Raw genomic sequence first — 14,968 nt, 5'->3', positions numbered from 1 at the left:
GGGGGGGAATGGAAAGAAGGTAAAAACTGAAGTTAGGGAAAAGGGAAGGAAAAAAGGTATGATGGGAAGAATGGGAAATCATAATCTGGAGAAAAGAAAGGGATGGATGGATGGAAAAGCTGGAAAAGGGCAGAGAGTGAAAAGTAGACATGTGCGATTCGTTTCGTTCCGAATCGAAATTCGGACGAATTTTCGGAAATTCGGACATTTGGATGTATCCGAATTACAGATATAACGAATGCAAACAAATCCGAATTTCCGTTTCCGAAATTCGGTAGCGGTAGTTAGTTCGAACGTTCATTTTGTTTTCGTTTCTTAATTCGTTTCGTTTGTTGAAGAAAAACATTTTCCCCCTCAAAAGTCAATTTGCTGCAAACGAACGAACGAATGGACGAACCGAATAAGAAACGAAAACGAAACGAACGGTCGAACGAACTACCGCTACCGAATTTCTTTCCGAATCCGAATTCCGAATTGACTTTCACACACGAATCCCGAAAAACGAAATAACACAAATCCGAATTTAAAACGAAACGAAACAAATTTTTTGGCAGTGCACATGTCTAGTGAAAAGAATAGAGGGATTAAAAAAAAAGATGCAAGGGAAGAGAGAGAAAGACAAAATGGAGTACAGGTTGAGAGGAAGGGGGGGGGCTGGACGGGACAAAAGAGGGAGATAAAAAAGGAAAAGCAAAAAATTGAGACAACAGAGGAAAGTAAAGGAATGAAAGGGGTCCTTCTCCTTGACTATGTGGGAGGCAGTGGTGAAGACTGTGCACTCCTTGGTGAGAATCTTCATCTAGCACCAGCTAGAGGAGGAGAGGATCCACCATAATTTGGGAACAACTGAAGGAATGATAACGTTGTATTACTATTGTTATTCATTCTATACATGAAAACTTATAACTATCAATTCTTCTTTACGTAAACCCCATAACTTGTTGTTTTCCTGCTATTCTTTACATTTAATCTTTTTACCTGAGAAATCATTTATGGGGAATTATTTATCATTATGTCTACACTTTAAAACAGTCCAGACAGGTCTGTCTTCTTAAAATCATGATCATTTTAGAGGTGAATGAAACATTACATAGGGGTCTATTCACGAAGCTGCCGAGGGCAGCCGAGTGAATGACCGATCTGAAGTGAAGTGAGCCGAACACTGTTCGGCTATTAACTTTAGGCTGGTACGGCTAATTTCGGCCGTACATCGGCTGAAATCAGCCGTACATCGGCTTGCTTCGTGTGGTTTCGGGTCGGCCGAAACATGCTCAGCATGTTCGGCCGAACCGAAGTGCAGAAGGAGTTTGACTCAGCCGATCCAACATCTGGATCGGCTGAGCCGAACCTCCGGCAGGCTTCTCACTGCTGTTCGGGCTATTCTTAAAGATCCAGAACAGCAGTGAGTGAATAGCCGAATGCCGCCGAGCGGCTTTCGGCTCGGCTGTTCTGCTCGGTCCCTCAGAGGTACCGAGCAGAACAGAAAAACAGTGAAAAAAGTTTAAAAAAGTAAATAGCAAACTATTGTGCGGAGCTAGCAGAGACAGCTAGCTCCGCCCAATAGTTTCCTATTGTCCGGTGGCTCTGCTGCTGTAAAAAAAAAACGAAAAAAAAAAACTCTCCTGGGCGCTCTGGGAGCCTCCTGCTCCCGGCCGCCCAGGAGAGAAGCACTGATGTGTCTTTTTTTTTCTTTATTCTGACACGATCGATGTCAGAATATTAAAAAAAAAAAAAAGAAATTTTCCCCTTAAAAAGCATTGGGACATTACTATTGGCTATTTCAATTTGCAATAGCCAATAGTAAACTAGCATTGTTCCCGCCCTCTGCTGATGGACCTGATGGGGAACTGCAGCAGAGGGCGGGTACAATGCTAGTTTACTATTGGCTATTGCAAATTGAAATAGCCAATAGTAATGTCCCAATGCTTTTCAATGGGAAAAATAATATTTTTTTCTATTCTGACATGCTTGTGTCAGAATAAAGAAAAAAAACACAGCACTGTTTCTCTCCTTGGCGGCCGGGAGCTCCGCCCAGCTGTCAGAAGCAGGCCAATGGCCGGCCGCTCGGCCATCTTCGGCTTTCAGCACGGCTCAGCCGAGCCGATGCATATGCGTTCGGTTCGGCTGAGCCGCTCGGCCATAATCGGGAGCTGTACAGGCTATTGTGAATAGCCCGTACAGCACCCCTTCGGTTCTGCTGAACCGAAGGGGTCCTGGGGCCGAAGCTAGCCAAAGGATCGGCCGAAGCTACGGCCAGATCCTTCGGCAGCTTCGTGAATAGACCCCATAGATAATGATATTTCCACTAGGTGGCAAGCTTTTGTATTTGACAGATATGTTACTTGAGTTATGTGCCAGTTTGGGTATGCAGTGCTTTTCCTGTGTTGTCTGTCACATAGTGGAGCCCATACTGGAATATCATGGTAAGAATCCTACATATCTGCAATGTCCCCATTGTGCTTTGCAGTACAGGACGGTATGAGAAAACAATCACAGACTTGTATGTCCTAAGCCTGGTAATTCTTTGAAAATACAGTACTGTGTGTTGAACAATAAGTGCACTTCAAAATACGTTAGGTACTTTTATGTACTTGGGCAAGCAAATCACACTTGCAAAAATAGGGGCTGATGCAGCAAAAGTATACTAACAGCATTGTTCTTGCTGTCTTTTGTAACACATTTGCTTTCAACTGTCAAGGATTCTGAATTGTTTGTATAGGCAACAAGAAGTGTTCTTGTAACGCTATTCACATACATCAGTTACATAATATTTTACTTCTTATGTTTCTTTACTTTTGGGCTTTAAAGCTGAACTCCTGGCACCAAAAAAAAGTATTTAAATATATTCCTAAATAGCGACAAAGGATATAAATCCACCTTATGTGCACCAAATGCCTTTGTAAACCCAAATATTACCTTGGGAAAGTAGCAGTAACATCATCACTGTGCTCTACATAACCTGTGCAGAGACGAGAATTGTGGAGGTGATCCAGCAGCCCCCACCTATAGGCTGCCTGCAGAAAACTACAGGAGGGGGTGAAGACAAGACCAGTCACCCTGTGCAAGGAGAGAGAACAGCAGTAACTGGTCTTTGTAAACCATAGCAAACAAATTACCACCTCCATTCTCATACTGACTCCCCACCTCAAGAGCATTCCAGGTACAGATACTGAGCAAATCGTGGCTACAAATTCCAAATTTCACACAAGGACTGCACTCCATGCATCTTTATGGATCTCCTCTGCGATTAAACCTAATGGGTGAAAGAAGGTTTAGGAACAGGTGATTTATGCTGGAGGATGGACAGTGTATCTATATGTCTTGAATAAAGATTTTATATTCGATGAAGATCCATGGAGTGTGGTCTTTGTGTGACTGGTTTTTATTACAGTAAGCTTCTGCATGGAGGCAAAGTTTCACACTGATCTGGAAGAAATATACAAGAGTACACATGGCTCTTGTATTTAGAGAATATTTGCTTATCCCTGAGTTCAATTTTGAAGTACTGTAATGGGAGTTCTGCCAGTTCTTTTTTCCTCCTGTTTACTCAAAAGGTAATCTGCAAACACATACAACAGGCACCAGGCTATGTATAGGGAGTTTTACCAGTGACATTATCTTTTAAAGTTGGGAATGCTTCCTTTCCACAGCTTTCCACCATCTGCTCTCCTTATTGGAACTGATTGTTAAATGCATGCTGACACTAGACCAAAGGCATGTGCTATATAAAAATAATTTTATGATTCCTGGTGTTATAGACTGTAACTCATCACCAGTTAACACATTCTATAGACCAATCAGCCATAACCTTATGACCACACACCTAATATTGAGTAGGTCCCCCTTTTGGGCCAAAACCGGCCTGACCCGTCGAGGCATGGACTCCACTAGACCTCTGAAGGTATGCTGTGGCATCTGGTAGACATGTAAACTTTGTTTAGTTCCGAATGGATATTCGTATGAATTTTGTTAAATTCAAACATTCAGATGCATCTGAATTTCCGAATTTGAACACGTCCAAGTGCGAACAAATCCAAATGTTCATTTAACGAAAATTTGGATCCAGCCGAATTTCGTCCAAAAGGAAACTTAATCAGACATGTGACTGTTCTCTGGCCAATCTGATGGATTTTTTTGGTTATTGGGGGTTGCATTACAGGCACGGTGATGTGACTTCCTGTTGTGGATCATTCTAAAACAAAGATTCGGATGTATACGAAATCTGTATAACGAACCGAATCGAATTACCGATACGAAATCCAAAAAACAAAATAATTTTTTTTTTAAAAACACATTTTTTGCAAGGTTACATGTCTAGTATCTGGCACCAAGCCGTCAGTTGCAGATCCTTTAAGACCTGTAAGTTGCAAGGTGGGGCCGCCATGGATCAGACTTGTTTTTGCAGCACATCCCACAGAAGCTCCCTGTCCCTAGTCCACTGGTTTTACTTCCGTGTACCACTTTTGGTAGGTCCTGACCACTGCAGACCGGAAACATCCCACAAGAGCTGCAGTTTTTAGGTTGCTCTAACTCAGTCGTCTAGCCATCACAATTTGTCCCTTGCCAAAGTTGCCTTTGCCCATTTTTTCTGCTTCCAACACATCAACTTCAGGGACAAAATTCCACCCACTTCCAGATGCCATTGTAACATGATAATCAATGTTATTCACTTAACCTGTCAGTGGTCATAATGTTATTAATGATCGGTGTATATACCCTCAATAACTGTAAGTTAGGACCTTTGTTGCAGGATCAGCAGGTATTATTTTTATGAAAAATGCCTATTTAAAAATATTTCAAACAACTTGTGAAATTACATTAACATAATAAAGTTCATATTTGATTTTTGGAATTTGGATTTAGATATGTTTTAACTTTCAGCTGGCAAAAACTTTATTGGAACTCCTCTTTTTTTAGGCCATCAGAATTGTTTGACTCTGATAAACCATTATAATCTGTACAGTATATGCTGTAAACTTGATCTATTTCCACTGCTCTCAAAAGCTCAGACAAAGTCCTATTTAGAAATGTATGAGTAGGTAGGAATTATAGGTGTGATATTACAAAGAGCATGATTAAGCTGAGTTATTTATTAAAAAATGTGCCCTTCACTTTTCTCTTTAAGTTGCAGCTATGTTATCTTTATAGAACCCTCCCATTTTACAATGTGCAAAAAATCTTAATAATATTAGTGACAAATTCCCTCTGGCTATTGCATCAATGTTGGCACATAAAGTTCTGTGACCCAGCCTACAATATCTATTGTGATGTAAAACCTGTTTGTTATGTGTTCAACTAATGTAGGTTTAACACATAGTACAAAGCAGCCAGTCTGTACAAGCGATGGCTACCACCGCAGACATCGGTCTCTTCTCTCCCTGGGATTATGTTGTGTTTGCGGCTGTTCTGTTTATTTCTGCAGCTATTGGAATCTATTATGCCTTTGAGGGGCGAGGAAAGACCACTTCACAAGAATTCCTAACAGGAGGAAGGAGTATGACAGCAGTGCCAGTGGCTTTGTCCCTCACTGCCAGCTTCATGTCTGCAGTGACTATCCTGGGAACTCCAGCTGATGTCTACCGCTATGGAGCAATGTATAGCATCTTTGGTATATCTTATGGATTAGTAGTTCTTATTTGTGCAGAAATATTCCTTCCAGTTTTTTACAGACTTAAAATTACAAGCACCTATGAGGTATGTCTCAACCAAATTTGTATATGGCCCTCTGTCACATGATACAAGTTATACCTAACATTACATCCTAGACTTTAAGGGGTTGATTTACTAAAGGCAGGAATTTCCCTTAACTTAGTGAATGTGGTGAAAACTCACTTTGCAAAGAATTCCCAATCACATGCAAGGAAAATAAGAAAATCAGTATTTTTGCTTGCACATGATTGGATAATGGAAGTCAGCAGACCTTCACCTCATCATCTAAGCTAAAGGGAACATTCCCTTGCAAATTGCAAATACCCTTAAAAATGAAAAAGCCCATTTGACATTAGTAAAGCAACCCCTAAGTGTCAAGAAAAGCTACAATGAAAATGTCAAAGATAATACATTTCACAAATGTGTACGTAAATGTTTATATCTGTGCTAAAATCTGATTGAATTGTAATGACAGGAGATGTCTATTTTTTGAGATGACTATTTGGATACGTGGACAGTCTGATGCATATGAAACTACGCACTCTTCCTGCTGGATTTTTAATTTGTAGCAGGATGACTTGCGGTAACTATTGTTATTTTCAGCAATGAGAGCCACTGTGAGCTGAAAATCATAGTCAAATGGCTGAAATTGATCATTCTTATGGCAAATAACATCTGCATTATAGATTAGGGAACTTAGCTTTGAATCTCTAATGGCTTCTACAGGGAGAGATACACCCCATACCAGATATTGGCAGATTCTGATACTTTGATAGGGAATTTAGAAGCCAAGGGTTATTCAATCCATATTTCCAGGATCAATAAATATAGAGCATGGATACCATTAACTATTGTTCTAAGCAACCCACTGTTTCCCCCAGAACTGCAATAAGCCCTCAGTGTTTGCTGGTAAGCTGTATCAGGCTTCATGTCAACATATAGATTACTTGCTCCAGATTGTATTAAGCTATTTCAGAATCTTAAGCTCCATCATCTGAGCTTTTCCACTATAGTCATATAAAAATATTTAACTAATTATTTATGATCCTAGCATTTTAAAATAAAAAATGAAAACAGATAATTATGATCCTCAATTCTAATAAAAAAAGGTCAGGACTACCTGCCAAGGAATTTTGATTCAGCGCATTTAACATTACAACTAGATCCCATTTCGTTTTGATCTTCTAGCTTGGTAGGTCTATATTCTCCAATTGCATGGCCCTATTTTATACTTCACTTTACTGCCCAATAAAAACTTTTATGTGCAATACAAAAATTAACAAGTTGCCTGTCACCAACTTAAAATGTATTCACCTCATGATAAAATTATCTCTGATGCCACAAACTGATGAATTATCTCCCATTATTTATTATGTATCTTTGGTGCACCCCAATTTTCTACTATATCTCCTTCAACCAGTCTTACACTCTTTAAAACATTATGTTCTTGCAAGATTCTTTTTTTTCCCAAAGAGGTGAAGATTATTTTTATTAACAGCCTTGCAAAAGGGTAGGTCTAATAATAACTGATTTTTTCTTATCTGCTTAATGGTGCATGTTACTGACAATGCTGCTAAGTGGTTAAACTCGACTTTAACAACATCTGTTGTTGCTGTTTTCACTGATGAATTTAAAGATTTAATCTTTCTGAAAAAAACAGAATTCAATAAAAAAGTGTTAAAATAAAAGATAATTGCTTTACTGAAGGCTTAGCCAGGAGCAGAGTCACACATAAAACAAACAGCATACTGAACACTCCAGTAAAGCAACAGTATTACAACTACATACCATAGCATGGGACAAAAGGATGTTATAAGTCTGCATTGATCAATTTCTGACATGTCATAACATAAAGCAACAATATAACTTTTCAAAAAAACTCTACCATTATTTGAAAAAAAATAATTAAGCTCCAGGATAGTGACTGTGCCCAGGGGAGAGGTGCAACCTGGACAAATGAGTCTGCTGTAGGCAGGAGGATGTACTTCCTAAGGATCCATTCATACCACAATGTTCTGTACTGCAACAGTGTATTCATGTATTCCTGTGCTAAATAGTCCATTTAAAATGAAAGGGCCGAAATACACAGCAATGCACGTGAAATTAGAGGTGCATTGAATTGCCACACCAATGTTCATAATGTACATTTTACCAGAGTTGCACTAGTGTAAACAGATCCTGAGTCTACTCTCCCCAAGTCATCAATTTAATTTTATCACTCTGTGTAACAAGTCACAAAGTGAGGGGCTACAGCAGGTGTTGATCTGTGTCAGACCTTTGTAAACACATCTAAGTACCTAGTATATACTGTGCCGTTTCTAAGCGCGCATCTAAGTCCAAAAAGTAGATGCTGACCCTGGATGATGCTAAAACAATGAGGGTGGCATCCTTCTTGAGAGAAGACCATATGCAGGTATTGTTTTGAAGTGCACTGTGAACTCTGTAAGAGGTAAGATATATATATCTATATATATAGATATATATCTATATAGATATATATCTATATAGATATATATCTATATAGATATATATCTATATGTTAGTATTAAGCCAACCATACACATTACAATCTGTTTGTACATTCTCTGTGCAATCTACTTTATATGATTATATCACTAAAAATAATTCTAAAAATAGAGTTCACCCTGCAGGGTATTAGTTAATTACTGTCAAGCAGTGAAAAAAAAGGATCATGTTCTTTTTTTGGTCTGTTGCTGTATGTTGCTGTGTGTATGTTGTGTGTTAATGTGCGTTTCATTAAGGCAGCCCACAATGACTATGCTGCCTTAATGAAACGCACAATAACACACAGCATACTGCACTTGCATAAATGCACTCCAATAGATTACAATGGTCTAAAGCCAGCCTGAGAGTTACCACAGCTATGTAGTATAAGGTCCTACCTTACCAGTGCATTCAATTATACAATTAGTAAGGTAATTGCATGGCATGGTTGTTGGTACATTTAAAGTAGACAGTACAGTTATTGTAAATGTGGTTTGTGTAGAGCTTTGCACTTACACATTAAACATCATGCATGTATGAAGCTAGGTGCTAGATCCAATTTAAAATGGAAAATTCTGTAATGTGAACACATTGTGATACAAAATCTAGCAGGTTGTTCATCGCTAATATCAAAGTTTCAGCTTCAACAGTGCTCTTTGCCACAGGTTCATAAATTCTCTTCTGTAGAAAGGACTGTACAATTCTCCAGAAGATCATCCCTGCAGTCAGTACAACAGGTTTTTTGTTATCATATCTCTCATTCTGTAAATCCTAGCGCTCTACATAGGTCTTAGGAGAAATACAAGAACAGGGTGTTAGAATGTAAAACTGACCATAAATGTAACCATCATATTCTTCAATCCCCTTAAGATTTACCAAAACTATGTAATGTTGAGCCTACCTGAAAACCCACTTGCAGTCAATCAGGCAGGCCCTTGCAATACATAATTGTTGGTAGATTTAAATCTGCAATGGACCTTTAACGTGCATGGCTAGATTTACAGAGCAAAGTTTGCAAACAGTATTAAAATATTGCATTGTGGAATTTGTGGACATGTGGTCAACATAACAGTGCTCTATTATGCCTGTTGTAGCATTCAGCAAGAAAAAAGCATTTCACATGAGTGGTCTGATCATACATATTGCTCCCTATAGATCTAACTTGGGTCTGTTTAGTTCAGGTTTTTCTTCATCACAAAATGGAGAAAAAAAAAACGAATGGACACGGATGTCACAAAAGTCTGTTCATGGATCCCCTGCTGATTGAAAGAGACTTCGACCATTTGAAAGGGGCCTAAGAATGTTGTGGGTATTAACTCTCGACAATTTATGTACACTCTCTTATAGTATTTAGAACTTCGCTTCAACAAAACTGTGCGAATCTTGGGAACAGGCATCTTTATCATTGAAATGGTGAGTCCTGCTGAGTGGTATGAATTCATTTTGCTTATATCTAAAACATAATTTATCTACATAGCTACAGATCTTTCTCTTTGGTGACCATTAGGGATGCACCGATGCCATTACTAGTATCGGTATCGTTGCCAATACCGAGCATTTGGGCGAGTACTCCAAAACTTACCTTCAATACTGGAACTTCCGGTAAGAGGGAGATCTCCCTCTTACCGGCAGTGCAGAGGGAGCATGGGGCCGACTTCCTTTCCAATCAGGAAGCGGGGCGGTGGGTTACGATCTGCCTCTCGGCTTCCTGATTGTCTAGGACACCAGCTTCACTTGTTGCTAGGCAGCCTGGCTTCCTAACCAATCAGGAAGCCTAGCGGCACGTAATGACCCGAGTCCCAGTTTCCTGATTGGTCAGAAAGCCACGCTGCCTATAAACAAGTAAAGCCAGCTTCCTAGCCAATCAGGAAGCAGAGAGGTGGGTCATTATGTGCCACCCGGCTTACTGATTGGTTAGGAAGCCAGCTTCACTTGTTGCTAGGCAGCCAGTCTTCCTGATATATCAGAAAGCCGGACACAGCGCCTCATGACTCGCCACCCGCCTTCCTGATTGGTCAGGAAGCCAGGCAGCCTGTCAGGAAGCCAAGTTTGGCCCTTGTGCTCGGAATCCTGCACAGGCACCTGCGCATGTGCGTGGGCATAGTTTGGCTCACAAAATTGTGCACCGCCGGGCGCCACTGCGCATGTTGGCGGGTGCATCTCACAGTGTGCTTGTGGACATGTGCATTCGTGTGTTGTGGATTTTCACGCTAAGCAGGCTATTTAAGACTGTGGCATTCTAGTCTCCACAGCCTCGGCAAGTCAAGCCGGTGTTCTTTCAGTAGAGCACAGGCTTCACAGGCAATCAGGAAACCGGGCAATGGGTCATGATCCCTCGCCCGACTTTCTGATAATCGGGGCACATAATCGGGGCACATGAAACCGGTACTCAGTATTCTTTATCGGCGAGCACCGGAAAAAATAACGGTACTTGTACTCAATACCGAATTGAACTTGTACTCAAAACCGGTATCGGTGCATCCCTAGTGACCATAATATATATATATATAAGCCCTCATGAACAGGGCCCTCCTTACCATTGTATTGTATAATGTCTTCCCTATGTTGTAAAGCACTGCGCAAACTGTTGGCACTATATAAATCCTGTATAATAATATATATATATATATATATTAATTGTGGAAAGCAATAGCTACTAGATAGATTTTTTCAGGTTGCCATGTTTACTGCATATTGATCCTAAATAAACAAATGTCATCACTTTTTGCACTCTAACGTCACCTTTTGAGCTTGAGCAGTTGTTGCTGCTTCAGTGTCCACTCCGCTGTGTTGCTTAACTGCACTGGCATAAGTGAGGTCTTCAACCTGGATCACTGTTTAAACAGAATTAAGACAGTAAGGCAGTTTACATGTTGGTAATTTGAATGTGTATTTAGCTTTTTGATTTCCCTTTCATTTTGAATGATTAAAAGTAAGATAATTATTTGTGCCAGCTATCTCTTATCCTGTCAGAGCTGCTGCCAGGTATAATGAACCTGGCCTACCATTAATTGTGTGCCTTGTCCTTGTTTTCTAGGTGTTATACACTGGTATTGTGATCTATGCACCTGCACTGGCTCTGAATCAAGGTTTGTAAACATTTATTACAAACTTTTTTATTCATTAAAAATGTGTTGGCATGTATTTAATTCTTAAAAGCGTCCTTCTTAGCGTTAGCATTTTATGACAAGTGTGAAACAGACATTAATTCTTATTTTTCACATTGACATTTTTGTGACTAGTATTATTTAAAAAAAATGTCTTCTCTTTTAAGGCCCATTCACACCAGACACAGTACGTTTCTGGCAGGAACGCACTGGATCGCATTGCGGCCGGCTTACTTTGTTGTGGGGCTGGAGGGGGCGTGGCAGTTCATTAAGTAAATTACACCGCAGCCACGTGCCTGCAGCATTTTTTCTGACTGGAACACAGGCATTGATGGGCCTTGCGTTACCGTGCGGCTGATCACATTGCGACCGGTGGGTTCAATGGACCGCCACGTCCCTCCTTCCCCACAACAAAGTGCAATGCGATCCAGCGCGTTCCGCCCATAATCGGCCCGGAACGCACTGAAGATGGTGTGAACTAGCCCTAAAGGATGAAAATACTTTTGTAGCATTGTCCTTTATTAGTGTGTGTTTTCCCTACACACAATTAGTGTGTGCTTTCCCTAGCACACACTAATAATTTTAGGCTGGCCATACAATAGATTTTTTTCATTGTGTGCTGAACAGAAGGAAAGACTGAGCAACATGGATGGATCAATTTTCTGTACAAAGAAGACTTTTCAGTACATGATGGTAGATAGCAGAGAGATAAAGCAGACGAGGTACAGGGCTGCAAGATTAGATGGCAGAGCTGCACAGTAAAGAGAAGGAAGTGACTTTAGTTTTGGCTGTATGGGTGTATAGGAAGACCCATAAATTGGGCTTTAGCCTGGGGTAGAGCTACAGAACAAGCAGAGAATAATGTTGTTTTTTTTTGGAAACCGCTGCACAGATCTAAACAGGACCAAGTGCTATGTGCACTGGCTCCCCTGGGGGGTGATAATTCTTTAAAAAAATGTAAAACAGCTTTTTGCAACTGCAAAAACTTTACTCTGTTGCTTAGGCCAGGTTCAGACCTGGGCGATCCGTGACCGTGTGGCAATAGGGCTCAATACTGCGTGGATTGCCGCGCAGTCACAGAGTCACCCAACTCCTATGATATTACTGGTGGTGCCATTATTTTCTAAAGGCACCCCAGTCACGCCAGGCGGATCGCGCAGTTTCCACCCATGCAACCAAACACATTTGCGGCGTCGTGAGTCGCAAAAAAAGGTACATGTACCTTTTCTCTGCGATTGCCGCACGGATGTAACCCCATTGCACGACTGCGCAATGGAGCAGTGTTTGACAGTACAGGCAACAGGTGAGGTAATGATAAAGTCACTAAAGATTATATGAAATTTTAGTTGAAAAGAAAAGGAAAAAAGGAGCGCAACTGACTGGCACAGAATGTGTGTAAGGGAAATAACCAGGGACTAACAATGAATCAAAGTAAATAAATGCTGGAATGGAAAGGAGGTGTTTGACACTCATGTGAGAATGAGAGGGCACAATGGTGGTGAACTACTCTGATAGGGTTGGTGCGAGCACAGTGATGGGACACTCCTGGAGTCCTGGTGATGTGGTCATAGGGTCTCGCCATTGAGGTGGTCAGGGGTCAGGCTCCATTTCTCAATGGCGAGACCACATCACCAGGAATGTCCCATTAATGAACTAGCACCAACCCTATCAGAAGAGTTCATTACCATTGTGCTCTCTCATTCCATCACACATGAGTGCCAAACACCGCCTTTTCATTCCAACGTTTATTTACCTCGATTCATTGTTAGTCCCTGGTTATTTCCCTTATACAAATTCTGTGCCAGTCAGTTACGCCCCCTCCTCTGTTCTTTTTCTATTCAGCTTTTTACAGTTAGACACCTCAGTCTAACAAGAGAAGGAGCCGCACACCAGCCATAACATTATACACCACCCTAGGAGTGTACTAACAAATTAGACTCCTTTTTTTCTAGCTTACTACTATGAGATTTTAGTGACTGGGTTTACATCTATTTTAAGCAGACCATACAAATTACCAGGGTAATATTTATATTAACATATATTAAAGGGATTTATAAAATTATATTGTATATATATGTATTGCATGTATAGCCAGCTTTACTTCCTTTTGCTAGGCAATAGTGTTCCTATAAAGAGCTCTGCTCTAAGCACAGATTGGACTCAGGGTTAACACTTTCATACATGCATTTTGCACATTGCTGAAATTCATACTTTGGCGTCAGGGATACAGGTGACCTGTAGAGCAAATCTTGTTTGTGGAACTGCAAAGAACATGATAATTTGGGATACTTATAGCAGGGGCGTCCCGAGGCCGGGTGTGACCCGGAGCGGATGCCGTGTGACACCCCACTATGATGTCATCGCACAGGCGCGTGACGTCACCACGCGCCTGCGCAGCCATCTTATTGATGCCTGCCAGTGGCCATCTTGGTTATGGACGTCGGCAGAGAGAGGAGGGGACGTTCACCCGGCGGGATGAGTGACCATGACCGAGTGCCTGACTTTTTAGAGGGGGTGACACCAAACTGACTGTCAGTCATTTTGGTGTGACCCCTCCAATGGTGTCACCCGGGTGCGGGCCACACCCCCTTGTGACACCACTGCTTATAGACAAGGTAGACTTGTCTCTACAAAACCTTATGACAAAAAAGCTGATTGAGGAACAATTGTCCTATGTAAATAGTTACACAGTTAGTCAGGTTGAAAAAAGACACAAGTCCATCGAGTTCAACCTATAGAGATAAGAGGGAAAAAAAAGAAGAAGAAAAACCTAAAACAGAATGCTATACCCACAGTTACCCACTGTTGATCCAGAGGAAGGTAAAGAAATATATGTATTTAACTATCCATAATCATTTCAACAATGGACAAAAGGCGGTACCTTCAGAGTATATTAAATCAAGATTTATTAAAGTAAAGTTAATTAAGATAAGACATGCACATATAAAGCAATAAGATTGCTCTCTGCAGAATGCGCCCTTTCCCTTTAAAGTGATCTAATGTATTTGATATGCTTATCTAAATAAGGGGAATTATTTATTGTTAAAAGGGAGAGCTTAGAAGACATTTTACAGGAAACTTGTACCAAGGGGAATATGTAGTCCGACGTAGCAGACCTTTGAATATTCTAGCTGTCTGGCTTTCCCAGTCTCCAGTGCTTTCTGTTTTAAGAACCTGGACCAAGTACAGAACCAATGAAAGAGAGTTTGTCTTAGGCTCCTGTCTACGTTGCTGTGTGGATAACTCTGCTCTTCTAGTATCTCAAGAAACTCCCAACTCCCAACTTTGCTGCGACAGGATTTGCTTGTTGTTTTTTGTCTAAGCTACTCTTGTCACTGGTGTAAGAGATTTCGCCATGTATTCCTTTTGAAAGTCCTTTGAAAATCACAGCTCAGAAATACTGTATCATTCACCCTCTAAATGACTCTCCATAATAACAAATGATAGCAAAATATATAGCATTCTGAAAAGTCAAGGTCTCAGAAGATCTATCCATGGGTTTCTGGACAGAAATTAAAATCAGTTTGGAGTGGAGTTGTTTTTTTGAAAGAAGTACTCCAGACAGAAGAAAACTTAACCCTTTCAGTGGGCCTAGCCACACTGCAAGGGATAATGTTTTGGTCGAGGATGTAAAATAAAAAGATATACTCACCCGATTCTCAATCCTGCCTGGCTGCTAGACCGGTCCCCACATCGCCCCCCCCCCC

The 14,968-nt window shown here is 40.8% G+C and overlaps 1 protein-coding gene across 2 annotated transcripts in view; it reads left to right on the top strand.

Moving 5' to 3' along the window:
* The first annotated feature begins 5,322 nt into the window (after nt 1–5,322).
* Nucleotides 5,323–14,968, top strand: part of LOC108787159 (sodium-coupled monocarboxylate transporter 1-like) — a 52,289-nt gene continuing 42,643 nt past the window's right edge. For both annotated transcript variants that reach the window (XM_018556634.1, XM_018556633.1), the window contains exons 1-3: nt 5,323–5,694; nt 9,502–9,567; nt 11,192–11,243. In XM_018556634.1, the coding sequence (XP_018412136.1) occupies nt 5,344–5,694; nt 9,502–9,567; nt 11,192–11,243 (469 nt within the window). In that variant the 5' untranslated portion in view covers nt 5,323–5,343. The remainder of the gene's footprint in view (nt 5,695–9,501; nt 9,568–11,191; nt 11,244–14,968) is intronic.

The sequence above is a fragment of the Nanorana parkeri genome, unplaced genomic scaffold (genome assembly GCF_000935625.1).
Source record: "Nanorana parkeri isolate BGI_ZX_2015 unplaced genomic scaffold, ASM93562v1 scaffold244, whole genome shotgun sequence".
NCBI lineage: Eukaryota > Metazoa > Chordata > Amphibia > Anura > Dicroglossidae > Nanorana > Nanorana parkeri.
Note: the sequence above shows the minus strand (reverse complement) of the source record. Positions and strands in the feature narration are given on the sequence as shown.